General features: G+C 38.0%; 1 protein-coding gene across 1 annotated transcript in view; it reads right to left on the bottom strand.

Moving 5' to 3' along the window:
- Nucleotides 1-27481, bottom strand: part of ubr4 (ubiquitin protein ligase E3 component n-recognin 4) — a 52032-nt gene that overhangs the window by 4462 nt on the left and 20089 nt on the right. Inside the window, exons 26-91 of the mRNA XM_037684940.1 lie at nt 27236-27354; nt 27033-27130; nt 25779-25936; nt 25439-25645; nt 25199-25300; nt 25017-25117; nt 23819-24206; nt 23532-23595; nt 23192-23383; nt 23009-23079; nt 22540-22687; nt 21474-21707; nt 21161-21331; nt 20850-21032; nt 20043-20201; nt 19735-19887; nt 19365-19592; nt 18988-19145; nt 18678-18852; nt 18269-18470; nt 17875-18038; nt 17186-17402; nt 16721-16937; nt 15794-15857; nt 15548-15682; nt 14699-14873; nt 14434-14565; nt 14205-14326; nt 13908-14019; nt 13585-13715; nt 13239-13416; nt 12752-12856; nt 12176-12313; nt 11651-11819; nt 10014-10218; nt 9821-9934; nt 9393-9602; nt 9160-9309; nt 8851-9078; nt 8664-8742; nt 8325-8567; nt 8049-8217; nt 7775-7919; nt 7430-7515; nt 7259-7346; nt 6758-6951; nt 6392-6631; nt 6161-6299; nt 5886-6011; nt 5539-5667; nt 5099-5448; nt 4849-4939; nt 4603-4687; nt 4128-4255; nt 3414-3543; nt 3156-3316; nt 2964-3073; nt 2651-2792; nt 2366-2447; nt 2015-2188; nt 1691-1812; nt 1196-1393; nt 992-1072; nt 791-878; nt 481-608; nt 111-218 (exon numbers count right to left, since the gene is read on the bottom strand). Of these exons, the coding sequence (XP_037540868.1) occupies nt 111-218; nt 481-608; nt 791-878; nt 992-1072; nt 1196-1393; nt 1691-1812; nt 2015-2188; nt 2366-2447; nt 2651-2792; nt 2964-3073; nt 3156-3316; nt 3414-3543; nt 4128-4255; nt 4603-4687; nt 4849-4939; nt 5099-5448; nt 5539-5667; nt 5886-6011; nt 6161-6299; nt 6392-6631; nt 6758-6951; nt 7259-7346; nt 7430-7515; nt 7775-7919; nt 8049-8217; nt 8325-8567; nt 8664-8742; nt 8851-9078; nt 9160-9309; nt 9393-9602; nt 9821-9934; nt 10014-10218; nt 11651-11819; nt 12176-12313; nt 12752-12856; nt 13239-13416; nt 13585-13715; nt 13908-14019; nt 14205-14326; nt 14434-14565; nt 14699-14873; nt 15548-15682; nt 15794-15857; nt 16721-16937; nt 17186-17402; nt 17875-18038; nt 18269-18470; nt 18678-18852; nt 18988-19145; nt 19365-19592; nt 19735-19887; nt 20043-20201; nt 20850-21032; nt 21161-21331; nt 21474-21707; nt 22540-22687; nt 23009-23079; nt 23192-23383; nt 23532-23595; nt 23819-24206; nt 25017-25117; nt 25199-25300; nt 25439-25645; nt 25779-25936; nt 27033-27130; nt 27236-27354 (10093 nt within the window). The remainder of the gene's footprint in view (nt 1-110; nt 219-480; nt 609-790; nt 879-991; nt 1073-1195; nt 1394-1690; nt 1813-2014; nt 2189-2365; nt 2448-2650; nt 2793-2963; nt 3074-3155; nt 3317-3413; nt 3544-4127; nt 4256-4602; nt 4688-4848; nt 4940-5098; nt 5449-5538; nt 5668-5885; nt 6012-6160; nt 6300-6391; nt 6632-6757; nt 6952-7258; nt 7347-7429; nt 7516-7774; nt 7920-8048; nt 8218-8324; nt 8568-8663; nt 8743-8850; nt 9079-9159; nt 9310-9392; nt 9603-9820; nt 9935-10013; nt 10219-11650; nt 11820-12175; nt 12314-12751; nt 12857-13238; nt 13417-13584; nt 13716-13907; nt 14020-14204; nt 14327-14433; nt 14566-14698; nt 14874-15547; nt 15683-15793; nt 15858-16720; nt 16938-17185; nt 17403-17874; nt 18039-18268; nt 18471-18677; nt 18853-18987; nt 19146-19364; nt 19593-19734; nt 19888-20042; nt 20202-20849; nt 21033-21160; nt 21332-21473; nt 21708-22539; nt 22688-23008; nt 23080-23191; nt 23384-23531; nt 23596-23818; nt 24207-25016; nt 25118-25198; nt 25301-25438; nt 25646-25778; nt 25937-27032; nt 27131-27235; nt 27355-27481) is intronic.

The following is a 27481-nucleotide window of genomic DNA, read 5'->3' as shown; positions in this document are numbered from 1 at the left end:
CATTATTAAAACTGAGCTACTGAAAACACTCAAGTTAAAAGAATCCCTTTAAAATGTTCAAGTTTGTCTTTTTCCATCACAACATTATGGTATTCACTGAAAACACTCACCAGGTTTAGAGTTCCCAGCATTACATTGAGTGTGTTCATGTCAGGTCTCACTAGTTGTTGCCTGTTGATCTTGACCTTCACACAGTAACTAAACAGCTTCAGCAAAACCTAAAAAGCAACAAAAAATATGGTAAACTTGGGTGTTAAAAAAGTTTAATGCTGAGAACAATTCCTCAAAACAGAAATTAATTCTGAAACAAAATGTTCAAACTGATTTTGAAAAACAAAGGTTTCACGTTAATCTTCATGGATAAACAGAACGTGTTGTAGCTAATTCTTATTATACATGAAAGAAACCATGCAGCCTCCGCTTCAGTCAAACACACAAGTCATATTTCACAGAACTTTTAGCAAAATAAATGTAGCTTACTGTGAGCAGATGTCGCCCTTGTTTGAAATCTTTGATTCCAGACAGCCGGTTGAGCATACACTCCAGTCCTCCACACTGGGCCATGACCCCCGCCATCTTGTACACTTCTTCATCGTCTTCTTCTTCATCTGCAATCAAGTGAGGCACATTATTCCCCATGAATTGTGAAAAATATTTGCACTTTCACCTTGTTATGCATTCCAATGAGAGCAAAGAATATGTACAGCCAACAAAATAATATAACTGAGACACATGTGACTAGTTTATTCTTGACAAGGAATGCCAAAAATAACATAATTTGAACTCTAACCTGTGGTCGAGTCCAGTGACTCTATGAACTCCTCAGTGGCATCTCCAAGTAGACCTCTCATCCGATATATGATTCTCATCGGCTCACCCTTTTGGGAGGAAAAAAGCCAGCAGGCTGAATCACTACAAGTGCCTGTTTTACTGGACTACGTCTTTAATAAAATAAGTACATCAAAAATCAGTATATCACTGAAAAACTGACCTCATTTGTTGGACACCAGACCTTCTTGTAGACCTCAGCCACAGACAGCTCTAGACTGATGATTTTGTTGTTTACCAGTAGCTGAAAAAAACCAATGAAATCTGATTTTGAAGTTTCATAGAAAATGATAGAACGTCCTGAGAAACATGACTTTAGGTTAAAAAGGTCCCAAAATCAAGCACATCAAGTAGAAAGACACTTTACCTCCATGCCACTGTCATCTTCAAGAAGTGCCACCAGGTCGCAGTCCTGACAGATCTTATTCTTGATGTCTCTCATTAAAGGGCCGATGCCCGGCTCGTTGCTGCTGTACGGGTTTCCTGGCATCCGACCCTGCAGAAAGTCCTCCTGCTGAGGATCTTTTTCCAGAGTCACAAAGAACTCTGTCACCTCATTCTCCTCCTACACAAAGATTGAAATGAACAACTCACATCAATGGGAAATTTATGGAAAAGTATATTTCAGAGTATTATTGTGATAAAACTTTTCTCGTAAAAATCTAGCTTTAGTGCTGTCAAGTTTTTTTTTTATCACAAAGAAGCATAGAAGCGTATTCAAAACAAAAATAATAAATTCCACATTTAAAAGCTTACAGAAGGCAATTGCATTTTTTCTCTCTTTGAAAATGATTAATATTGAATATCTTCTTTTCCATTTTAATGTTAATTGTTGCAACTATGCTCAAAAATGGCAACTTACAGGGTAGATTATGCTGCACAGTCTCTCAAAAATGAACACGGGCGTCCGGTAATCATCCAGATTGTATCGCTTTGCAGTTTCTATGCAAACTGCCATGAAAGCTTTGGTTTCAGATTCAGTACCTATACAAAAAAATAATTTCCACATTTTGAGCACATTCACAGTTTCATCACGCATATGCATATGAACAGGATTTTTACCCAACAAAACTGAACCACAAATAATTCAAAATTGAAAAACATAGACATAAACTGTGGAGATAACAATATTATTGAGACAGATTTTAATATAATGTCTGTTGATTGATTGTGTGTCAGTGCAGACCTGTTGTCATGTCCTCCAGCATCTCAAGGAGCATGTCCTGGGTCTCATCAATCAGCTTGGTGCGCTGCACCACCAACTTCCTCAGACACAGATATCCGTTAAGAACTGTGCCAACCAACCTACTCTTGAAATGGCGCTTAATGGACTCCACCTCCACAAAAGAAGACAGCAGTCCTACAAAACCCACATGTCAGTAAATCAACATTAATAAAATAATCTTTTGAACATTTAATTAATGTATAAAATAACTTGCATGGTTTATTCTGTTATAATGGAAATAGTCTTATTAAAAACTTGCTCTTCTCAGTCACGCTTAATTTTACAATTAAATAAAGCAAAAAGGAAACAAACCAGTCAAGCTCTTGAGGGCGTAGCCTTGCTGTAGGTCTGTGCTCAGTGTAGCCTCTTCTAGAGCAAGAAGACTGGCTATTTCCTGATCAGAAGAATACAAATGGGATATTAACAAAATACAAACAGACCATTATTACATACTTATCAAAGTATTGGAACTAAACTCTACAACAATAAAAATGTAATATACAACAAACTGATCTAATAATTAATGCAAACATTGTCACTGGTAACATTGTAGGAGTTCATATAAACTAGTTCATAAAAAATTTGCTTTGACATTACCTTGGTAATCAGGTTACCAATGTAGGGCAGGACCCCACGAGCAGCCAGATAAACCTTCCAGTGCGTTGGCTTGATCAGTTTTTGGTACAGACCTAGATACTCTGCTGCACACTCTCCAGCAACACTCAGCTCATCAAGGTAACTGACAGACAAACAAGGTTATTAGTTATCAATAAGTTAGCCATGTTTATTTGAGTCAACAGTTTTGGTAATGGAAAAAAGAAGAGAAGTCTAAAATCCTTTTATGTATTGTACATCTGTAATGCATGTTGTAGTTGTTTGTATGTGCAGGTTTTATATTTGAGTCTCAGACCTGGTGAGCAGGTCCAGAACCTGTTGCTTGCGGCTGGGGATTGTGGTAAGAGCCTCCACAATAGTGCAAGCTGCCTGTCTTGCGGCCTGTGTGGCAGGTGTGAACAGAACCTGCAACACATTTTCATTTTGTCATTGTTGTGCACTTCTGCATAAAGCATAGCTCAACAGTCATACAAAAATGTTTAATTACCTGCCGAAGCCAGTTGTTGTGGCTTAGTTTGAGCAGGCGAGGGAAAAGACCTTCACCTTTCCTGGACCTCATGAACTGCTTCCACTTCCATACATACTTCTCCAGTAGATACTGCTTCCGTAACTCAGCTTTCCCCTGAGGCTTAGTCACAGCTTCCTGGCCTGTAGTAATAAAAATAAACCAAACAAAAAAAGGTTATCATAAGAAACAATCTCATGACTGATGTATTCATTTTTTGTCAGACCTTGTTGAACTCACTTCTAGCTGGGAGACACTTTTTCCAAGCATCATAAGATGCTTTGGGATCTTTCTTTAGCCAGAGTTGAGCCTGGGCATGGATTTCATTACTGTAGGGTCTGACTGTGGTCAGGGATTCAATTGCAGCATCCTTTAGACACAAGAAAAAACACTATTATACATATATACGTGTGTACAACTTTAATTATGTGACTTTTAATCATTTTATCGCTTTTATTATCTGACTGTATGATTGTTTTATTATGTGTATTGTACAGCACTTTGGTCCTGTGGATGTTTAAAGTGCTCTATAAATAAAGCTGGTATGGTATACAATGACATGGCTAAATGCAAATGGTAAGTACGGAACAAAACAAGTTGCTGTGTTAATGTGCTTCACACAATCACCAAATGCTTTAGTTTAATACAGTCTAATATAGATTAAATAAATTGTGTATTTTATTAATAAGACAGGAAGAAAATATTGTAGGTTTTGACATCTTGGCAGCTAAGACGTTTATAGTTGATTTCATTATGCTTCGATCTTTTATGACTGTCTATAATTTTTGAGTTATAATTAAAGAGGACATCCAACTTTTGTTTCGACTTGTCTTTAATGGCCTGTTCTGCTAACGGGGTGCAGCTGTGTTGCATGTTTAATCAAATATGTTCTGCCTAAAGTTCTCAAAGACACAAAAACAATAACAGCAAACAAACTAGTTATATAATAATTACCTTGTTTTTCTTGCTAGTTGGTGCAGGGGGCTTTATCAGCTTTTGCAGGATCCTCAGGCACATGAGAGTGATGTTCTCAACGACTACAGGTGTTTTTATGTTCACTGACATGAGGAACAAACTGAGAGCTACAAACACACGCACACAGAGACAATACAGCTTTTAGAGAGAGTTTTAAACTGAACTAAATCAATCAGTAATGAGAAATTTACACAGCACCTGAAGGTATTTTAATGAGCTATTAAAAGAAAATGTATCCTGAAATTGTCTCAAGAAAGTCAAAAGCAAATTTGATGTGCAGGATGTACTGTGCTGCTGTACTTTATATTGTTGCTGTAGGAAACTACTGCAGTAATATGCAGAACAAGTCCTTCACACTGTAATATAAGTTACTCATCACTTACAGATTACCAGTGAAAATAATCTTTTAAGCAAAATAGATATCTTGAAAAATATGGTCGGTACATGAGCTTACCACAACGCAACCTTAACTCCCAGCATCCTCCCTCCTTGGAAATGGAGTCCGTCAGCAGCAACATTTCATACTGTAAATTACTAACCTGAAGGAGCAAACGGAGAAGAGTGTTCATATCAAAACAGAACATTTTAAAGCAAATTTGAACTACCGGTACTTAATCCAGTATATTTGCTGTTTAATCACAGAGACAATGTTTTCTTAATTGAATTGGTTCAGCTTCATAACAATTGTGGAAGAACATACCAAGTCAGGATTAGCCCAGTGACCTTTGAGGGCAGCAGACACCTTAGCAATAATGAGGTCATTCATTTGCTGGGTGGCTTCTGGATGATCTCTGAGGCAGAGATAAACAAAAAGTTTACCATTTGCCTGTTGTCTCAATGTATTATATTTGCAACAAAACAAAATCTAAATATTTATTGCACTGTAATGTGCAGTTCAGAGGTTAAAAAGCAAATAACTATTATTGTACATATGAACATGTGAGTCACACCTGGTGAGGAGACAGATCAGCTGCCGCACTTCTTCCCTCATGGCTGCTGTACCTCGCCGCAAGTTATACTCAAACAACTCACGAATGAGACCCTGGAGGACAAGGATCTGCCGGAGAGCTGGATTGGTGGCCAATGCACGCAGCAACGTGATGCAGTGGCCCGTGACAGCTGAGGCACATCCGTAACACTTGTTGGATGAAGTGTGGCCACAGCCGAGCACAGACAGAGCACGGTACTGACTGGCAGTAAAAGTGGGCTGGTGGCTGCTGCTGCTCCGGGATGACTTTGTGGCAGCCTCTCTCTGCTGCAGGTCATATTCCAAAAGCTCCTTACGAGATGCAAGCACTTTCTGCAAACAAAAAGTTACAAACATCATTACATATGGTATGAAAAATACCAGCGTTTCCTACTCTTTAAAAAAAAAATTCCCCTCTTTGACCTGTATTATCTTAGAGAGCTCATCAAATGATGTCTTGCAGTCTCCACTGTATTCTTGAGCCAGCTGCTGAATGTATCTGTTCACATTAGCAGTAGATGTGCCAAGCCCTGCGCCTGCTCCAGTATCATCCTGCAAGCAACAACAAAAGAGAATATTGTGGTAAAAAATGTATAATGAAGACTGAAAGATACTTAAGACTACTTTTGAAAAGAATGCGTTAAATACAATGAACATTTCATATTTTGCAAGCATGCCCAATTTTTATTTCCCCCTCAACATTCATCCAAAACCCATTCAACATTTAGTTTCATATTATAAGTGCTGATCAGGCTTCTCTTGTGACTGACCTGGGGTTTCTCTGGTGCCGCCTCATTAACTTTTGACAAGAGGCTCTCCAATTGAGGTCTATGTCCCATCAGCTGGTGGTAGACCCGGTCAGCTTTGTCCAGCAATGTGTTGATGTTAGTTACAGCCTGAAAAAACAAATACATTCACGATTAAAAAGAAGTGGAGAAAAAATTAATGCCAGATAAGTTACATTTTCTAAATAACTTTCTGGTTAAGACAGTAGATATTTGACTATTTCTTTACAACATTCTTTTCATGAAGTTAAGATTTTGACCTTTTTTCTGTCTTCCTCATTCTCAATTGGATCCACTGCACAGCATGGTTTAGCATACAGCATGAAGTCAAATCTGGCATACTTGCAGAAACCACATGCATTGCACAGGAAAGGGTCTTTTTCATCATAGTTGATAGACCTAAAAAGAAAAAAATACCATCAATTACAATCTTACTTTTAATACTTAAATTACCTTTCAGAGAAAATCTGTTGAGGAAACCGAATGTTTACCTGCACTTGTGGCACTGATACACATTCTCGCCGCAGTTGCCACACACCCCAGGGTTTGCAGGAACAGAAGCACTGCAGCGTGGACACTGCAGGGTCTCAGTCGAAGCTTGATAGTTCTCATAAAAATCCGAAAACTCAATCATCAGGTTGGATGCGACAATAGGCAAGGGCAGGTCAATTTTCACCTCAGTTTGTCCCGGGGTAAGCTGAACTTTCTTGGCTTTGTGCCAACGAGCAGGCCTAAAGAGAACAATCAATGTAAACGCTACACTTTCATACTAACAAGTGACATGAACTTTACACTTAGTATGAGCATAAATGACAGAAAAACAGTGCAAACGCCAGAAGCACTTATGTAAAGCATACTTATTCTTCAACTCCACGATGGCCTGTACAGTTCTGTTGTTGTAATAGAGATTGATGGTGCGGACCATTTTAGTGCGTTTGAGGTCACTGATCTTGACTGTGACTTTGCTGATGGTGTGGCTGCCAATAAGCTTGACAACCTGCTGTGTGGTGGTATAACGAGTGTCCACTTTGATTGATGACAGTTTAATATTCTGGAAAACAAAAAGAAGGCAAATGTAACAAGTTTAACATGACTGGCATTTGTTTCTGCAGGATTATTAGTTTAGATTTATTAGTTTAGATTTGTTTTGTCCCCACTCTGTCCACATAATCAGAATTTTGTTAAGATTTGTATTCAAGCAAACTTGCTGAACTGGATGTACAAACACAGAAAGCTTAACTAATGAAAAACAAATTACATAAAAGTCCAGGTATGTAAAAACCAAAGTTGGAATTTAGCCAGACATACTTGTTGTTTAGCTTTTAAAATAAATGTCTGTGAGGTTGTGTTTCACTTACCGAGAAGGGAACTTCTGGGTTGTTGCACACCAGGCAGGGGTCACTCTCCAGATAAAACCCATCAAACTCCACCAAACCAGACAGAGTGCTGCAGGAGAAAAGTATGGGTGATTTTATCTAGAAGATGGTTAAAACATTGTTTTCTATACAAGAGATATTTTGTGAACGTACTTGTAAATGTTGGAGTTGGGGTGATTTGTTAGAATATGGTTCTGTGCCTTCAATATTTCCACAGCTTTTTGGGAATATTCTTTCAGCTGTGGTAGAAAAGAAATGTGATTTATCACAATCTTCCATCAACATTTCTGAGACTGTGGTGTTGTGTTTCAAAAATACTAACAAAATTAGATTAAAAACTTTGAGAAATACACTCCAGAGAGTTTAAACTTTTAATTACAAAGAGATATTCTTGACTGTTTAAAGAACACATTTATCATTTTATCATCACTAGGAGATACAAAAACACCAAAACATAGATAAACCGCACAAGTACAGCAGCACTGAAATGAATCAAACCTTTTTCTCTGTTTGAGGAGTTTTGAGTGAGAAATATCCAAGTAAGTCGACAAACTGAGCAGCTTTGCGGCCATATGCAGGAAGCTCTGGCCAGATGGCCCACGTCAGCTCGAGCAGCTGCTCCTGCTGAGATTTGCTGGAGTTCCTGTAAAAAAAAAGTTGCATTAGCCAAAAACACGGGTTGTAATTTGACCATTCTACAAATAATCATGGTTATGTTCTGACCCATATCTATGCGACTATTACTCATTGTCAGTCAGTGTTTCACCAGTACCTGTAGATATGCAGTGCTAAGCAGTGGGCTTGCCAGCGCACAGAGGATGAGTTTGACTCTAGCAGGAAACAACGCAAGAACTGGATCAACGTCTCTTTGTCTGCAAACTTGTTCAGCTGACTGACCAGAGCAATGCAGAGCTGATCTTCCTGGCTGCTGACACTGTCACCTGTGATCAGTTCAACAGAGACAACCATCAGAAGACAAGCATCTACTTAATGCAAAACATCATCAAGATGCTGAAAGAGTTTAAGAAAACACATTTCAACATCTCACCCTCTTTGTCCTTTTCTTTGTCTTCTTTTTTGCTTTTTTTACTAGAAGATTTGCTCTGAGAAGACTGAGAACCTCCAGTCTGTCCTGCACTACCCGAGCCACCTCCTGAGGCTGATGAAGAGGTAGAAGAGGAGCTGGCTATCACCTTGCTACCACAAAGGGCACAGGAGAGGAGCTGAAGAAGAACTGGAGAAACACCCTCATCCACTAGGAAACTGACTTGAAGCAGGAAGTACAACACCGCTGAAAAACAAAGCATCAAGGATAAAAAAGAAGCATGTTAGCAATGCTGGTTTTAAGTGGTTAATTTTTTTTTTTTAATCTTTGGAAACTACTTACAATCATCCTTCATGCAAAATTTTTGCCAATTGATTGTCCTCTGAGTAGCAATCTCAGCACATGCTTTCAAATGTTCCATCTGTAACAAGCAAAATTAATTAACTTTTTACACCGTCAACAAAATAAAAATGCAAAATTTAAATTTTAAACAATGCTGATTAAAGATATCTCCTTATAGGGCACTTACTAGACTGATCAGTGTGTCATACTGTAGTGCGGACCCAGATGTTGCCGTGACCACACCAGCACGAAGGAAGATGCCCTGCTCTTCAAGAAGCTTCTTGATGCTGCGGACATGTGAGTCGAGTGTGTGCAAATCTCGCAGCTGGCGATACTTTTCCTTAGAGCCACAGATAAACAGCAACAGCTTTCGAACTTGTCTCCTGACAAATGGTGTCTGTTGGATCAGAAGATACTGAAAAGACAAAAACATATATTTTTGTTTAGTCTTTTGCAAACAATGAACAAATTCATGAAACGGAAATATAAGACTTACTTCAGACAGATAGTAAAACCAGGAATGGTCAAATACTGGAGGTGGGATTCGTGGGTTTGCATCAGCAATTTTCTTTATCTGATATGGCAACCGGAGGACCATTTCAGTCAACAGCTGGGAGTAGGCTTCAAAAACATCAGCAGCATGTCCCTAAACACAAATATAACACTCCATATCATCAATAAAATCTGAATAAAAATAACTGCTTCACGTGGTTTCTGTTACAGTGATACCTTGACATATTGACGAAGGAAAAAGGGGCTCATGTCAGGGGGTGAGGAAGCAGTGTGGGGGCGGAGGAGCTGACTGGTGGTCACAGGCTCCTCTTCACCCTGCTGACTCTTCCAGAACTCCAGGAGTGACTTGAGCACATGGAGACAGTACTCAATGGAACCCAGGCTGAGCAAGGCTGTTGCTGTAGCGTTGGAAATCAGGGAGGATGACTAGAAGAGAAAAAGAAGTAAAGTAGCAGCTGTCAAATTAGACTATATGAACACAGTTTTTCTGATTGGTGTCTTCAAGTACAAGAATATTTTTGTTCTGTTATGATATTTCTGATGTCTCACTCAACATTGTCAATCGAATGTAATCATAACACAAAAGCTTTTTATTTAATATACACAAGAAAATTGAATAAATATACATAATAAAGATGATTTACCTCAGTTGAAGATTTGGAGCCAGACTTGGTACGAGACATGAAAACACTAAGTAACCTCATAATAACCAGATGGACTTCATTAATGGAGCTTCGCTCATTCTTTTTGGACACATCCTGCAGAGAAATTAAATATGTTCAATAAATCAGAACATTTTGTGCATAACATACATTAAAAAATAACAACTGTAGTTACCCTTTTGTGTATGCCAAGTTCAGCAATTAGCTGGGCAAGCAGGTCATCCAAGGCACCCTTATCCTTTTCATCGTCCCCATCGAGGTCAGACGTCAACATAAGAATAACTTGCATGTATGGGATGGCTTGAACTCCGCCTACATTGTGGAGCTGAGAAAGGTGTTGTAGCAAACGCTCCAGTAGCATGAGACGAACCATGTGCAACCTACTGACAAATTAAAAAAGATAAGGGAAACATTACACATCCGCTACTAAATTAAAGACAGTAAGTTCACTACCAATGTTTATGAACTTATTTTACTTTATTTTTATTTTACTAGTGTGAATACTAAAAAAGCTTGAAGACTTCATAAAAAGACTGATGATGTTAAAGCTTTAATTTGAATTGTTTATGTAGTGGTGTGTGAAGTACTTTTTTTTACATGCAGAAGACAGCAGTCAGTTTGACTCCTGAGCATTTTTTCCCCATTTAAAATATCACAAATCTCAGAAATATCACAGCAGCATTGGATCTTGATTTTTTTTTCCTTTCCGCTGCTCCCTTCTTCAGGGGGTCGTCACAGCAAACTAACTCGCGCAAATACTTGCCAATTGTTTTTACGTGGGATGCCCTTCCTGACACAACCACAGACCACCTAGCTACCACAGCCCTCTGTGTGGAGCAGGGGGCTGCCATCTAGGGCGCCCGGGGGAGCAGATGGTGGGGGCTAAGGGTCATATGGGCTCAAGAACCCAGAGTATGGCAAATGAGGATGGAGGCAGGTGTGGGTGCTTCATCTTTCCCACCCACATTTTGATGTTGTCGATTCGGGGGTCAAGATCCTCCATCTGCCTGCACGGACCGAACTCTACGGACCTGTTTGGTTCTGCGGGGAAACCTTGGATGCTCTCCATCTACCGGGCCTGGTTCTGGACTGCGGTCTGTGAGGACAGCTGCTGTGGTCCTTATAACCATCAACCTGCTGTCCGGACCAGATAACAAGACCTAATATGCTGCTACCAAGACCCCGTCGCTAACAGAACCATGCTGCTGAAAGAAACTCACTGCTAACCGAACCACACTGTGATGTATTTCTTTTTCAACTTTAGCACCTTGTTTTTAGTGTTTTAGTAGTATTTTTAGTGCGTTTTAGTATTTTTGCTGCATGCTTTGATAATTCTTCGTTTTGTTTTTTTTGGGGCAAGTTGAAATAGTTCTTCTCGTCCTCAGCATTTCGTTGCATTGTTGACCTCGTGTTGATTTTTGCATATGACAAATAAACCAAACCTGAACCGGCAACCTTCCGAGCAGAGACTCGCCTTCTCTAACCTCTGCGCCACCACTCCATGCAAGTAATTAATCCGGCAAACTATTTTCACAATAACGTCTATGTTTCAGTGGTCTATCTAACCTGGCTTGATGCAACACCACTCTGCAAAGCAAACCATGTTACAATGACTCTGTCCATGTTTAGTAATTGTAAACAGTATGTGTAGGTTGCTCAAAATGTCAAAGATGTGTTCTGCTGGCTCTGTTGTAAGCACAAGACACCTTCGTTTGTTTGTCAAAACCTGCGACTATCATGATCACAGTCAAAGGTAAAACACTAAACTGCTCATTTGTACTTAAAATGATCCAACATCCTTCAGAGTCTGACCTGTTGCTTGTGTGAATGTCTCCCTCAGTCTCTGCTTCTCCTTCTGAGCCTTCACCTTCCTGCTGTGCTGTTGTGGTACTGATTGCTCCAGTACTGGAACTCACGCTGCCTGGACCAGCAGGGTGACCTTCAGCTGTTGCGTCTCCATATGCACTGCTGCGTCCTGACACTACACAAGAATGCAAAAAACAAAACAAAAAAGGCTCATTTGAAACAGTAAATTACAATAATGCTTATATATGATTCTAAATAAAAAAAAGTGATCTGTGCTTTGTAGAAGGACTGTGTTCTTCAGAACTTCATCGGATAACATGAAATATATTTTTATCCTCAAACAGACGTGAGGGCGAAGGGAAGGAAAGGTGTGGTAACTTAAGTGCTGAAAGATGGTATAAAAACCTAAAGGTTTAATATTCACTGACTATACTTGGGCATATTTCGCTAGTTTTGAGTGGTAAACAATTTATTTTAGGCATGTATTTTTAGCATTATATTAGACTGGCTTAATTTATTGAAACAACCCACCATTGTGCTCCCCTGCTACGGAGTCGATAGCAGAACCCCCACTCTCTGAGCCCACACTGCCTCCGTGCTCAGCTGGGGAGGTCCGCAATGTAGAGCCATCAGTAGCAGCTGTGCTGCCCTCATCATCTGATGCCGGGGCTGAAATCATAGCAATAGCTGTAACAGTAAATACACCACGGTCATCTGGCCTGGATACATGATCTTAGTTTATACTTGTTCACTAACAAGCAAAAGAACATTCAGCACAATAAAAATGCTCCATTTTGTTACCGTTGTTTAAACTAATCTAGAACATGAGAGTGACATTAAATTATAAAAAAATAATACTGACACCAAATTGTTAAAATATAAGGATGAAAAAAACAAAACCAAAACAGCTTTATAAAAATGTGATGTTTAAGATTTTTGTGAATGCTGATCATCAATATTCAAACACCATTTTCCCTCTCTTCGTTTAAAAAAAAAGTACAGATTTTTCTGAAATTAAAATTAAGTTTATAGGAATTACAAAAAAATAAAACAAGTGTGTTCTGCTTACTGTTTTGCATACTACAGTGGGAATGGTGTTATTATTACCTGAGGCAGTTGTGTCTGAAAGGGTGCCAGCATCAAGTGATGAGGAGCTTGGAGCCTGCCCAGAAAGGCCAAGGCTCTGAAGGCCAAGAGCACTGCTATTGCTGCCTAAGAAAGGACAAGAAGTACGTTTAAGTGTAGATTTAATATGATGACATTGATTTTTCTACTCCCGAGTACAAATAAGGCAATGATAGTCCCTTACTGTATGAGTTTTCATATTGTGAACAATTATACAATAATAACAACAACAACAACATCTAAGATATGAACTAAGAAAAACATAAACTAAAAATACACTAAGCACTAATAGGATAAAAACATTATGTCAAACAGCAGCACGAGCATGAGCATGAGTAATCAGCTTTATGCAATTTTTCATAGTTTTAGGACAGGCAAAATGCCTATCTTAAAGAACATAGGTCACTTTATATTTTCTTCTTAATAACAAGAGTTTGTGGCTTATTTTTTTTATTTCATAGCTACTTACCTTGTTGGTCCTGCTGAAGGCTGAGAGCAATAGCCAACTCTACCATAGTTTCATCATCAGCATCAGGAGGAATGTCAAGCATAGGAGGGAAACCCTCAGCTCCGGCCAGCAGAGCTTCAAGAGGAGATGGATTTCCATTGGTAACATTCTCTGCCGTCTCCAGGACCATCGACTCAGACTGAGAGCATCACAAAAAAGTGTTAATTATTTTCATCAGCATGCATCTTTCGATTTAGATGATCAGTTTCTAAGAGGGTCACAAACCCGTTTGAGACAAATTAATTTTCACAATTCAAGAGTAATCTCATATACAGCCCATAGATTTGATTGCTCCTTTCTGCCTCACCACCATCTCAAAATCGCCATGATCCACTTCATTCTGCTCTTGGCTCTCCTGTTGACCTTCATCTACTCCAGTCATTACTGATGACTGCATTTTGTCGTCTGCATCATCGTCGTCATCATCATCCTTGTCTCCTGATGAAAAACACCAACCATAAACCTTTAAAGCCCTAGATACACCTTAGGTTGCAAGATTACCAACGCCTTTTGAAGAGTACAACATAGCAATAATAATAATTTTCTAAAAACACAACATGATTTTTAACAATAATTAAATTTATGACTATAATCTATATCTGATACTTTGCATAAAACAAGTAAACTTACCAATAGGTGTGTTAGAGCGTGGGGGAGATGGAAGTGTCACGTGACGTCGTTTGTTTCTTGGTCGCAGCACTCTGATCAGAGCTTGCTTACAAGCAAAGCTCACAGCAGTGTCCTGAATTTTTTTTTTTCAAACACAGTATGGTTTTCTTAAGAGTCTTTATTTACATTAACTACACAGAATAAGATGGTGTTCACATTTTAAATGTGAAAACTGAAATTATGTTAAACAAAAAACAAAGCGATATTTTCTTTCCATCCTGAAATTTTCCATGTGATGAAGGGTAAAATCTTACTTACAGGGCACAGTAACATTTGCATGTAGATCTTGGAAGCTACATTGATGTAATCCAGTTCACATGTGCAATATGCATGTATGATGTCTACTAAAGCATTCACTGTTGCTTCCACATGTGTTAGACCTTAAAGAAAAAAAAAAACTTTATAGTACACAGAGTTTTGTGTTTTGCTGGAGTGTACGTGACAGAAACGAAGATGTGAAATTGCAGGTTTTAAGGTTTGCGCTTACCAGGCAAGCAAGCAGGAGCAAGAAATGCGTTCTTTGGTTTCTGAGAATGAAGCTTCCAAAAGTTATTCATTAGCTGAGCAATGAAGTTACAGCTTTCGCCATCCACAAGTTTATGTCCGTCCTCTGTTGAGTCTGATATAAGTAGACAACATTAAGGCATGATCTCCCAACACTAACATTCTGTAATTTTGTAACCATAAAAGAGATCAAGGAAAATGTTTCTCTCATTACTGGAAAACATGTTGCAAGCAAAACAGGATCTTACCAGAGTCATGGTGAAATGATTTGGTTTCTGTGAAATGCACCAAGTTGTTGGGTCTCATGATTGCAATGGAACGAGCAGTGATCACCAGTCTCTGGAAGACATCTGGGTCAAGCTCCCTTCCTTCATGGCTGCAACTATTCAGACACTGCACTGCATTACTCAGCAGGGACTGGTCCTGATGAAACAAGACCAGGAAATTTAATATTAGATCTTCAGGTGTGATATGTTTATTACAAGAGACTGAGTGCTTAGAATAAAGTTTGTAGCTTTATGCTGTCCCTCTGTGTGCAATCAAATTTTTTTGCAGGTTTATGCATTTAATTAAATGACGACAAACTGATTTTTTTTATGATAATAAATCAAGCTCACACTTTAATCAAGCCCATCTTCTACTTATGCAATTCAATATAACAAGATTTTTGAAAGTTGATCAATATTATCTTTATTTAAAATATACTTTTAGATAACGATATATTTGTGATACGAGTCTACATTTTCCCTGACTTGTCATGTCATTACTGAACAATAATTTTTTAACCACTGAAAATTGACAACAAAATACTAAATAAAAAAAAAATAAAAAAATACAGATAAGTACTAAAACATCATGTTTAAAAAAATGCTGAAAGTGATATGTGCATTATAGAATAACTGTGTCCTTCAGGACTTTATTGGATAACATAAAATATATTTTTTAACCTCAAACAGCTGTGAGGGTGAAGGGAAGGAGAGGTGTGGAAACTTAAGTGCTGAGAGATGGTATAAAAATGGTGGTTTAATATTCCCTGACCATACTTGGGAATATTGATCTAGTTTTTGAGTGGAAAACACATCATAATCTTTTTTCACCTTATGAGTGTGGTAAGCAGTACGGCTGGTGTGCAGGCTAGCAAGAAGTCCTTTGGTTTGATGCTGCACACCTGCAGGAGTCGGCATGGACAAAAGTAAAGTGGCCATTTCCAGTGCTGCAGCTTTGTTCTTTTCCTAGAGGTAAAAACATAAATACAAGCATGGGCAAAAAACAGTAAAGGACACAAAACTTTTATTCTACCTAATACTTTTGAAGGAATCAGAATATTATATTTTAATATTCACCTTCTCACTTGATGAACCCACAGCAAAGCAGCTTTCCAAAGCTTCAAGTGAGCTGACCACCAATCTAAAGTACAAAGGGAAAGCTAATTATACCTCCTCAATGGCTTCCACCAAATAAAGTGCTACTACTAAAAACACACACTCTTATTCTGCTGCAATCTGTGCTAATCTACCAGTAAATGGGAAACCACACTAAATGCAGGAAGAAATGTGAGGGGGAAAAAAAGCCCTCAGATTTTGTGCCAGTGTGAAGATGTTGCATGATGTGAAGAATTTCAAGCATGGACACACAAAAAGGAACGCATGCACAAAACCAACCAAACAAGCAGAGAAAGGGCAGTTACTAACCGGTCCAAGGTTGATAAGGACTCTGTTTCACAACTTTTTTTTGTATTTTTATATTTTAGGGAGCAAAAGGAACAAAAAAAAACAAGTGTGAGCATCACAGAAAAAAAAACACCGAGTGAAAACAAATGATTAAGTTGATCAAAAGAAAGCGATGCAAGAAAAAAATGATCATAAGAGCCATGCACTAAACACTCTAAAAATAAATGCCTTTGTCCAAACTGATCATACTCAACTTCCACTATCAAAAACATTTAAGAGCAATGAGTAAAAAGAGGACAAAATAAAGCTAAATGTGTAATGTGTTTTGTTTGATGTGCTTTATAAAATGTGATTAAGCATTTGAAGATTTGTAGATGGTTTGCTTCTTTTAGCGAAAAAATATTTGAAAAGAAACTGACTATCATTGCAAGTATCATACAAAACCAACAATACAACATTATAATACAGGAACTATCTTACATATAATATAGGAAATATCTTAATAAAAATATATAATCTTATCATGTCATGTGTGAGGTTAACTCAGCTATGGGGGATGTAAAAGTGCAAATCATCAACCATACAGTGTAAAGCTCATACCTCTCTAGCACAGTGCCAGTGGTTGCGGTGGGAGTGGCTATATCTACATCAGAATTGCCACTGCTTTGATTAAGACTGGGACTGCACACATTATTAACTGATGCAGAGGAGAAGTCCTCAGGTGGATCTTCAGGCCAACCAAACTGCTCCTTAGTTTTTCCATAGATTTTGACTGAATCAAGCATGGTGACTCCAGCTGGATCAACTGATGCTCCAACTTCAGAAAAACAAAAGGACAAATAAAAATGCATCAGAGGACGTAAACAGTTGGAAGCTACAATAGTGACACCAAATTAAAGGAACTCTCTCTTTACTTTTATGACAAAACACAATTTCTTAGCCAGTTGTATCAAGTACAAAATCTCTTTTTTTTTAATGACAGTACAAGAAATTCTGCAGTAGAAGGTGGAATATAATAAGAAGACACATTTAATTTTCTCTTTACACTTTTATTCGTAATCTTACTGAATAATGATAGTTTCTTGTCCGCCTGCAGGGCCTCCTCTCTGGTGAAGGGGAAGTCAAACCAGCGGGCTCTTGTCAGGTTTATCTGCATGGTGCGGCCAAAGACCTCCACATAGGAAGGAGCCCTCTCAATGGCCTGAGTGCCCATTTGTACTCGCATGCCTGTCATCACCATCGAACTGTTGTTATTCACCACTTCTATAGTGAATCCCCCAGGCTAAAAAACAAACCAAACAAAAAACAAAACAAGATTTAAGAGATCCAAAAAAGTTCAATCTGGTCCTTTAAAAGAAACTAACTCTATCATTGCAAGTATCATACAAAACCAACAATACAACATTATAATACAGGGACTATCTTACAATATAGGAAATATCTTAATAAAAATTTATAATCTTATCACGTCATGTGTGAGGTTAATTCAACTATGGGGGATGTAAAAGTGCAAATCATCAACTTTTTTTTCTTCAATTTTTTGGATTTTTCTACCTGGATTATTGAGCATGCATCAGAAGATTTAAGAGAAACATTACCATTTGATTAAAATTTTAACCTACATTTATACTTCTACATTTACAAAGCCATGATTAAATTTAGCATGCACAGTACAACTCAAGAAGCAGCTGTACTATTATAACAAGAGAGTAATGTTTTGCTCTTTTTCTGACAGTTAGTTCAAATGTCTCTACCTTTGTGTTGGCCACATACATCCCTGTGGAGTTGAGCCTGTGTTTGATCTGCTGCCCATTGTAGACTTGCAGCAAGTCATTACCCCCAAACTCCACCTCTGTCAGTTGCTGGTTGTGTTCAAAGAAGTCCACTGGGAATGTCACCTGACTGGAGGTTCGAGTAGCTTCAGAAAAAATTGACGAGTTCAAATGAGAAAATTTGAGCAACAGAATAAAAAGTGTCTGCAAATACAAGTTATAACCTAAATAACTCTTCAGTTTAGCAGAATGCACTGGCAATAATTCTGACAAATCATGCCACAAGCAGCAAAATAACGTTTATCTTTATTAGAGTCCAAACTCCAACTATTTATGTATTAATCTAAAACTGCTTTTTAACTGGTCATAAACTCACTCGCAGCAGCAGCTTTGCGCTTGCGAACTGGCTTCATGATACTGATGCCACAGCTGGGTTGCAGTGACGGTTGAAGCCAGTATGATGTGTTGTCCACATTTGCCATGTAGATTCGTAGGCTTCCATCCTCGCAGAGAAGAATCATGGTAGTGCGCTGTTGTTCATTACTTGCAGTGTGTCGAATAGCTACCATGTCTTGAATCTTGGAAGAAGAAAAAAAATGGTTACCTCATGAAAAGTTCAATGGGTAAATTCCATTAGTGAAACCTATTATTTGTGAAATTTACACATAATTTAGAAAAGTAAAAAGGTTTGAAATACTGGTATATTAATGTACTACTGAGATGTCATACTAGGCTAAGATCTCTTTTTACACATATCGTAAGTCAGATTAGTAAATGATTCTTACCTTCGCTTTAGCAGGCAGAGTTTTAATCTCTTGAATGAGGAAGGTATCAGGTTTAACCATGATTACCAGCGGTATGCCAGTAGTCTGTTGCACACAGCACACCAGACCTGGATGGTTCATGACCTCTGACCATTGGCACAAAGCAGGTGACAACTTACTGCTACCTCCATTAGAACTAAAAAAAAAAAAAAAGTTAATAAACAGGAAAGCATAAGAGTGTTCATTCTTTTAGTTACCATTTACATTTTTCAGTTTTTGGTTGTGGCAAGGAAATCCAAAACACCTATGTTTGTTTTGAGAGAAATGTTACCCTTTGATGTTGATGGGAAAGAGCCTCTGCACTTCAGTGGTGCTGCGGCTCACTGTGGCAGCAAAAGACTTTCCCTGGCTGTAGCTAAAGAAAAGCATCTGAAGGACATGGGAGTAATAAACAGACACACCTCCACCAGCCACCTGTCCATTGCTATCCTGCAATCACAAAAAATAAATAAATACATCTCAATACTACTTTCTGAAGTCAAAATGTTCAATCCATTTTCAATCCTTAACACCGATTTAAGTATGCAAACACAACCTAAAGATGTCAAAATATGTCAGCACAAAAACACCACAGAGATTCAGTGTAATATTTTGTACATCACATTTTTGAAGACATATTTTTGTAGCGTAAGAATATTTTAAACTTACTTTCAAGTCCTCGTGGGTTATTTCCAATACATTTGTGACATAGAAAGGACCATGTTGGGCTCTGCTAGTTTCATCCATTATCTGAGTGTACATGTAACCTGCTGAGGACATGATTGCAATGATGTTTTTTCCCTCTTCATTGAAAAGGAATGTAGCATCTCGAATCTTGGAGCTGGGAAGCAGGAAGTAGTACATGGGACTCAGGGCATCCACTGACAAGTCATAGATCTGTTGTCCAGAAAAACAAAATATAAACAAATGTGACCTAAATGTTGGTTTCCTCTACAAAGTTAAATATATTCATAACCACAGTTAATTTCACAAATTGTACTGAAATACTGAACAACACACTTGATCCATTAATATATACCTTGACAAAGTCAGCTGTAATGATGGCAAGTTCAGTTTGAGAGCCTGGCAGCCAGATTGCTTTGATGATGAAATTCCCTGTAGCCAGTTGCGGATGTAACACAAGATGGTCAGACACAGAGCCTGTACTGCTGAAAGTTAATACGTGACAGTCCTGGGAGGATGAAAATAAAAATAAAAAATACATTACAAAATTTCAAAAGCAAACATGATTTAAAGTTTTTGATTTCCATTATTTTCACGTGGAAGAAAAAAAAAAGGACCAATTAAAATAAAAAAGTCTCTGGTTTAGAAGACCAATTTCCTGACCTTTAGGCCACACACGGCAAGATAATCTTCATTGCAAGGGTTGCCTGTGAGACTGAGGACAGTGAAAGGAACTGGGGCAGAGGCCAGTCGGGTCAGTGTCAGTTTCCTCTTGCTAGAGTCCGCTTGCTTCAGGAGAGTGGACAACTGCAGAACTGTTATCTATCAGGCAGACAGAGGAGGAAAAAAAAGTATGGTGCATTATTTAATGGAAACATTGCAAACCTGTGCATTAAATTTAAAAAGTATACACAATAAACTTGCAGAATTGGACATTTATCTTTTACTTTCTACAGGTAGATTATTTTTCCATACAATTATAATTATACAGCTAATAAGTAGCTTTATTTCACATCCACTTCATTTTTATATTTCTGTTCCAAGAACAGAAAGCTTCTAAAGTTTTGTTTATTGTAACCCAAAAAGTTCATACAACCCCACCTGTGTAATTTTGTAGAAGAAAAAGAAAGCAGAAATGACGAAATCTTTTAACAGCATGAGTTTCAGATTAGCCTGAAACTCTAAAAACTATAGTGGAAACTGAAGAAGCCTTTTGGATAGGAGCTAAAATTTCTTGAAGAAAAAAGAAAGGAAGTCTTGACGTCTTATATTCAAGCACATAATTGCTATCAATGGAATCAAGGGGCTTTCAGACCAAAAGCAGCAAATGCAGTGCTGTGCTCTGAAACCTATGCAATTGTATTGCATTTTCAGTCCAAAAACTGTTTTGTGCTGCATGCACTGATTTTTCTCTGAGCTGCTCTTGACTTGTTCATGATTATTTTCTTAGGGAGTTGAGATTAAACTCACCTTTCCCTTCTCGTGACTAACTGCAAGATGTTGACGACGACCGTGAGGTGAGGAGAGAACACACATGGCAACACGCCGCAGGACATGTGCACTGATGAGCTGACGTATAGTTTGGCCTTGGTCGCCACTATAATTCATCCTCACATTCTCAAAAGCTCCTTCTTGAGAGCCAAGTGTGGGCACCTAAGTAAAAAGGCAACATTTAACTTTGCATTGCCGCACTTTTTTTATTGCAACACTGGTTCCATTTAGATTCCAATACATTATCAAATAACTAATTACTTTTTCTAACCATTCGAAGCACAACATACCATTAACTGGTCTGTCATTTCAACATTTTTGTCCTGAGTGTGCAGCTCATTGAGAGCTTTCTGGGCCCGGCTGCTGCTTCCTACTGCTGATGCTTGCTGGAAGTTTATCTGGATTGCTTCCATGAGAAACATGAGCATCTCGAGAATGGCTGCAGCAGTGGACGACTCCATCTACCATAAAAAAAGACAGACAAAACCGCAGATCACACAACATGCAGTGCATGTACTATACATTTTTTAAGGTTTAAAGACACTCCAAGAATGGCCAATGGTCCAAAATAAATAAAAAGAAATAAAAAATAGTCTTTCTAACCACTTGTGTAAGCAACTCCTGCTGGCAGCCCTCAATGCTCTTGCACACACTGTTCTTCTTAGGTTTCTCTTCATCACTGGATTTGCCATCACAAATAGTAACCTTGCCTTTGTCAGAGGGAGAGGCATTCTGATGGCGGATAGCACTTTCAGGCATTCGCAGCTCACTCTGGAAGGCTGAAGTTTCTTTGAGAGTAGAGCCCATGCCACTGCTAGGGCTACGTTTAACCAAAGCCTGTAGATGATGTGACAAACAAACAGTAAAAACATGAACACTTGTTCAAAAATGTGATATTTGGTACAATTTTTTTTCTGGTATTGTATATACACTTTAAATGTAATCATATATCAAATACAATAGTTTTATTTACGAGGATCAAATTTAACATTTTTACAATACACCTATTTAAGGTTTGTCATTTTGCAAGATCCTCCAGAATATAAAGTATACACAATAGTCAAAAAATGTTCAGGGAAATAATGATTGCTATAGATAAACTTTAAACAAACTTTAAAGCTAAACAAAATGTATAGGACTGATAATAATGCCTGCAGTGATTAAAAATAACTTTCTGTATGTCAATACAATCTACTCTTACATTGTAATGCTATTGCAAGATAGCAACATTCAGCTGAATGTGTAAATAATTTTAAAATTGAAACAAAATACTTTCACACAAGAGTGCAAAGCTACAAATAACCACTGTAAACAATAACACTGACATAAAAATAGACAATACAGTCACAAACACAAAGCAAGAACACTGAAGAGCTAAAATACTGCTTATCAAATGGTGAACAGAACAAAAAAATGTAGGAGATGGTTTGTTCTTCACATGCATAAAAAAAACTAATAAATATTAACTAGAGAACAGTGGCCTTTTCACTACAGACAAATAAATTGAGGCAGGCATTCATAACACTTTCAGTTTCTGGCCACACATGTGGGCTAGCTATAATCCTGACCAAATGAAATGGTTGGATGGAAGTCAATGGGGGAATGACTTGCAAACCAAAGTTACCGCTGTTGTTCTCTTCCCATGATGACCTGAGGCATTCGGTCTCACCTGGCAGCTGCCATCCTCTTTGGCACCGCAGTCACAGAAGAAAGAGCCATATTTGGCATAGGAGATCTCATGGTCTTTGTGACAGACCTTGGCGCACACTGTGCATACACCTACCCCATCCACCATCTTACAAGTGTGACAGTGGTACCTACAGAATTTAAAAAAATCTATCAGTCGGGTTCACCTGTGTAGCAATCACATTATTTCTACAATTCATTTAGAGTATTTTTACAGTTTGCACACATTTATTTCCACTAATTCTGAAATATTATAACTGTTCTCATTGATGTGTTAAATTGACAGCATGTACGCGTTTTCTCACAAAAGCTTTTGTGTGAGACAACTTTTTTGTGTGTAAAGTGGACCTTATACTAAAATAATTTAAAGAAAGTTCAGAAAATAAAATTGTAATTAAAATGTTTAATTTAGGATTAAAATCTAAACCAATTAGAAACAAACTTGTATTTACCAGTGTTGGTTCATGAATTCTTTCTGAGTGATGATAAAGGTGCAAAGTTTGTTGCAAAGGGAGTCTTCATCCTGGTCAACAACATGATAAACCTGTGTTATAACCATGCATTTCAACTGCTGTTTATAAATAATACATGTATACAGACAGACGCACACAGGCCTGCAAAGAATGATTTCTTACAGAGTCCTCTGCTTGGGAATCATCATCCTCCACTGCAAGCTCCTCAACCCAGTCCGAGTCCACTTCCATCGCCTTCTCCTCTCCCTCTACGAGAAGCGCTGAGGTTCCCTGGCCACTGCTTTGCCGCAGGGCATTCATCACGTCAGCCAAGTAGGAGATTATGTGGCATGAGCATTCCAGCATATTGGTATGCTAAATTTAAAAAAGAATTAAATTATGTTACGGTTAGTACTAAATATACAATATATTAGTCTGAAGCCACAAGGGAAACAGTGAAAATTACACTTGGGTGAAGTCAAAATAATGGACTTTATTGGCTGTTACATAGAAAATGCATTACCTTTCCATGAGACAAATTTGTGCTTACTTTCTCCACGACATTCTTCTGTGTTAAATACTTTTTACTGAAGAAGAATAAAAAAAACAGCATTCATTAAAATTATAAAATCCATTTAGAAGAGTTTTAATAGTCATATAATTGTCCATTTAGAACTATTTTATCACTCAAAAACATTTAGTGTACAAATGCTCTTTAATCATGCGGGGTTTTCTAGTGATCTTAACACCAACAAAACAAACAACAAATAGTTTTTAGGAAACTTTTTGTCTACGAAGGTGGTTTCTTACCATCTGGTTAGCCAATCAATGGCGGCTCTGTGAAGCTGCAAGTGACCAGCTCCCTGTCCAGCACTGGCAAGCGTGGCCATAATCACCATGAGCTCAGGAAAGCCCGTTCCATCACTATTGGTCAACATATCTGTTGCCATGGGGATAAGTGTGCTGAGGAGAACGGTGCAAACGCCTTCGCCCACCTGACTATTGTCACGCACAATATGAGTGGTAAGCTGCTGAAGAAGCTGTCTATTTTCTTGTACAACCTCCAGCTGCTCCGAGTCCTTTGGTGGGCTGGCTGTCATTCGTGTCAGCCATAACTGCAGACGAGGCGGCTCCACACAGGCCAGTTGCGCCAGAGAGCCACACAAACATAATAGGCTTGGATTGGGACTCTTTTCCGCTGGAAATGACAAGAACACGATGAGATCACTACACAATTGTTTTACCGCATTTGTAACTTACAGCTTTTAAAATGTTGCAGTTTTGATGCATACAATATGTCTGCTTCATAGGTTTTGCAGAAAAACTGACTAGTTTCACAAGCCAAAGCTATCTGTTCTTACCAGCTACAAAACTCCATATTTGTGTTCTATTGTCGTTCTTAGCATTAAAACAAATCTTTAGTCACTAATTTTATTTAGAAAACTTTCATAATTCAGCACTTGAGATAACAAAAAAATCTAAATCAAATCATTTGGTGTAACCATCCTTTTTCCAGACATGTCTGAAATGTTTTTACTATATTCTTGAAAAATAATTTATGATGATTAATAAATACTTAAAGTTGTAACATGTCTAAGAATTAAAACAATTCACACATTAGACATTTCACACATGTATGCACCTGACCTATTTAGAATTTAATTGCTGGTATTTTTATATTCTCTGTAATTTTTTATAGCTTGTGTGATTCATTGTTTATGTTCCTTTGTACCGAAACTCTGGCACAACAATTTCCTGCGGGATCAATAAAGTTCTATCTTATCTTGTCTTATAAACTAGCAGTCTGTGTCCTAGTTTGTACAATTTCTGCTGACATCTTTCTTTGTGATAAGAGGCCTTTGTGCTCTACCCTCAATTTATTCAAACACTAAAATAATTTATCCATTTACATGTGACCATACAAAATTTTGAACAAACAAGCCCATTTGAAGTACATCTCTGCATTGGGGAGTTCATGGTTTGGAATCAACTAAATAAATAAACTTACTGAGCTGGAAAAGCTTCGTGAAGAACTTCAGCACCCTGTTACAGAACTTTGCAGACAAGTTTTCATTGGCCGTTGCCATCATAATCTGGACAAGTTCACCACTGGGAAAAAAAAATATATACATGTGATCTAGTTGTAAAAAGTGAACTCAATGGTAACTATGATGATGGTTAAATTAATACCTGAACGAGAAGAATTCTTCCATTGCCTTTCGGACCTGACTGCTCTCAAGCTGTTTTTCAAGGTACTGAAGACATTCTTCAAGAATAGACTCATCCAGACCACTACAACATGAAACAGGACAATATGAAAGCAACAAACAGTTTATTACAACTAACCTATTTTACATGGCAAACTTTTTATTATTGACTGTTACTGGATTGCTTAGGTTTAATTAATAAACCCCACTGCACATGGTATACCTTTGTGGGTCTGAATGATTGGCAATAATGTTGTAACATCCAGTCACCAAACGCTCATAGACACGGGCTAGGAAGGCATCAGACTCTGATGGCCCAAGGATGCGCTCCAGCGAGGTGCTGCTGATTTCTGCCACACACTCTGTGCTCGTCTCCAGGAGCAAAGGCAGTAGACTGCTCACGACCTGAGAGGGATTTAACTCCTCTGTACTAAAGACACAAACATGAAGGAGTGTTAACCAGAAACAGAAGGATACCAGTGAACACAAGTGAATAATTCTGCCTCTAGCTAACAGAGTTGCTAAGATGTTTAGATTGTAAACAAAAATAAATTAACACTTACACAATAAGGTCACCTGTGAGGCGAACCAAGGAGAGAAGGATGTGCTTAAGAGAAGAGGACAGAGGCAGGGACTGACAACTCAGTGTACCCAGATGAGCTGCTTGGATGGCGCTGATGTAGCTCTCCGATGGTATGGTATCATTGGCAAACGCATTTCGCTGAAAACAAAAGTGTGAAAGTCTTTCAGTCTCATGATTTACTACAACATTAAGTTTGTTTTTGGCATACTGAGTAGACGGAGTCAAAATATACAAAACGTAACACACAAATGATAAAAGTGGACTCAAAATCATCTTCTGTTCCAGTATTGTGTATGTAGTCTTGTTTGGATTTTTGAGTTTGATGACACTGACAGTTTACGTGACTAATAAGAAAAATCCTGCACTTTAGCTTTCCATTAGCATCTTGTATTTATAATTTGACCTACAATGTGATACAATTTACCAAATGTCACAAATTTGCAGTTTTGTGATAGCATTAATATTCTGGATCATGTAATGTTGGTAGTGTTTCCTTCATTTCAGCCAATGAAATTTCACTAACCCACTCTAACACCTCTACATGGACATGAATGCCCAGATTACCTAGCAATACTAAGTCACCCAATACTATTTGCTTGTACTAATGTGCAAGCAAAACTGTAACACTGTTAACGCAGTGCAGGTGGTGGGAGACAGGACTCTAGCTAAAACAACATCATTGCTGGACAACGTCTCCCACCCCATGCATGAAGCAGTTGCTGAACTGGAGAGCTCATTCAGTGACAGATTACTGCATCCTAAATGCACAAAGGAGTGTTACCGCAGGTCCTTCCTCCCAGCAGATGTTAGACTCTACAACCATCACTGCTCCCAACAACCTCAATAAGGATTAAATACATGCTGACCTCTGCTAAAACACACACTCTGCCTGTAATACTGTATTGTAAATAGTCTGTCCTTATCAATGTTCAAACACATTTTGAACATTATTATTGATATTGTTTATCTTATTTCTTTATATATTGTATTGTTTATTAACATTTAGGAACTTCTGTGTGAAATCTTTTTATCTGTTGCTGCTGTTACACTGGAATTTCCCATCCGTGGGACAATAAAGGCTGTTTCTATTCTATTCCATTCTATTAATAAAAGTTGTGCAAAAGTATGTGGCAAAATGTACCTAAATAAAAGTGAGTATAGCTAATAAACATTTTAAAAGAGGTTTTTACAACATAGAACTAAGTCAAACTGAGCAACAAGTTTACTCACGTACCCATGAGCCAATGTTGGGAAATTCATTAGTGTGGATGCTGTTCCAAGTCTCACATGTTGTCTGTACAGCCGATGGTAAGTTCTGCATTAAACTATGGCCTGTGAAGTTTGAATTACAAGTTGGGATTAACAGATTTTACACAAACGTTCTTCAAACAAAATGTATTGATCAGCTGTTATTTTTTTAATAACTTCTCAATTTACCCAGCAGGTTGGCCTTGCAGCGGGTTGAGCCAATGGACAGAACTGCAGCATAGCCTTGGAGCTTGGCATCAGTCAATTTATTTTCACCTTCCTCTGGGATGTTCATCAGTAGGTAAGATCTGTACAAGACAAGATGGATTCAAGGTGAGATTAGGATAAGTTCTTGCAAAATAGCCAATATATATATACATATATACATATATACATATATACATATATATATATATATATATGTATATATGTATA

Source organism: Nematolebias whitei, chromosome 11 (assembly GCF_014905685.2).
Source record: "Nematolebias whitei isolate Nwh7 chromosome 11, NemWhi1, whole genome shotgun sequence".
NCBI lineage: Eukaryota > Metazoa > Chordata > Actinopteri > Cyprinodontiformes > Rivulidae > Nematolebias > Nematolebias whitei.
Note: the sequence above shows the minus strand (reverse complement) of the source record. Positions and strands in the feature narration are given on the sequence as shown.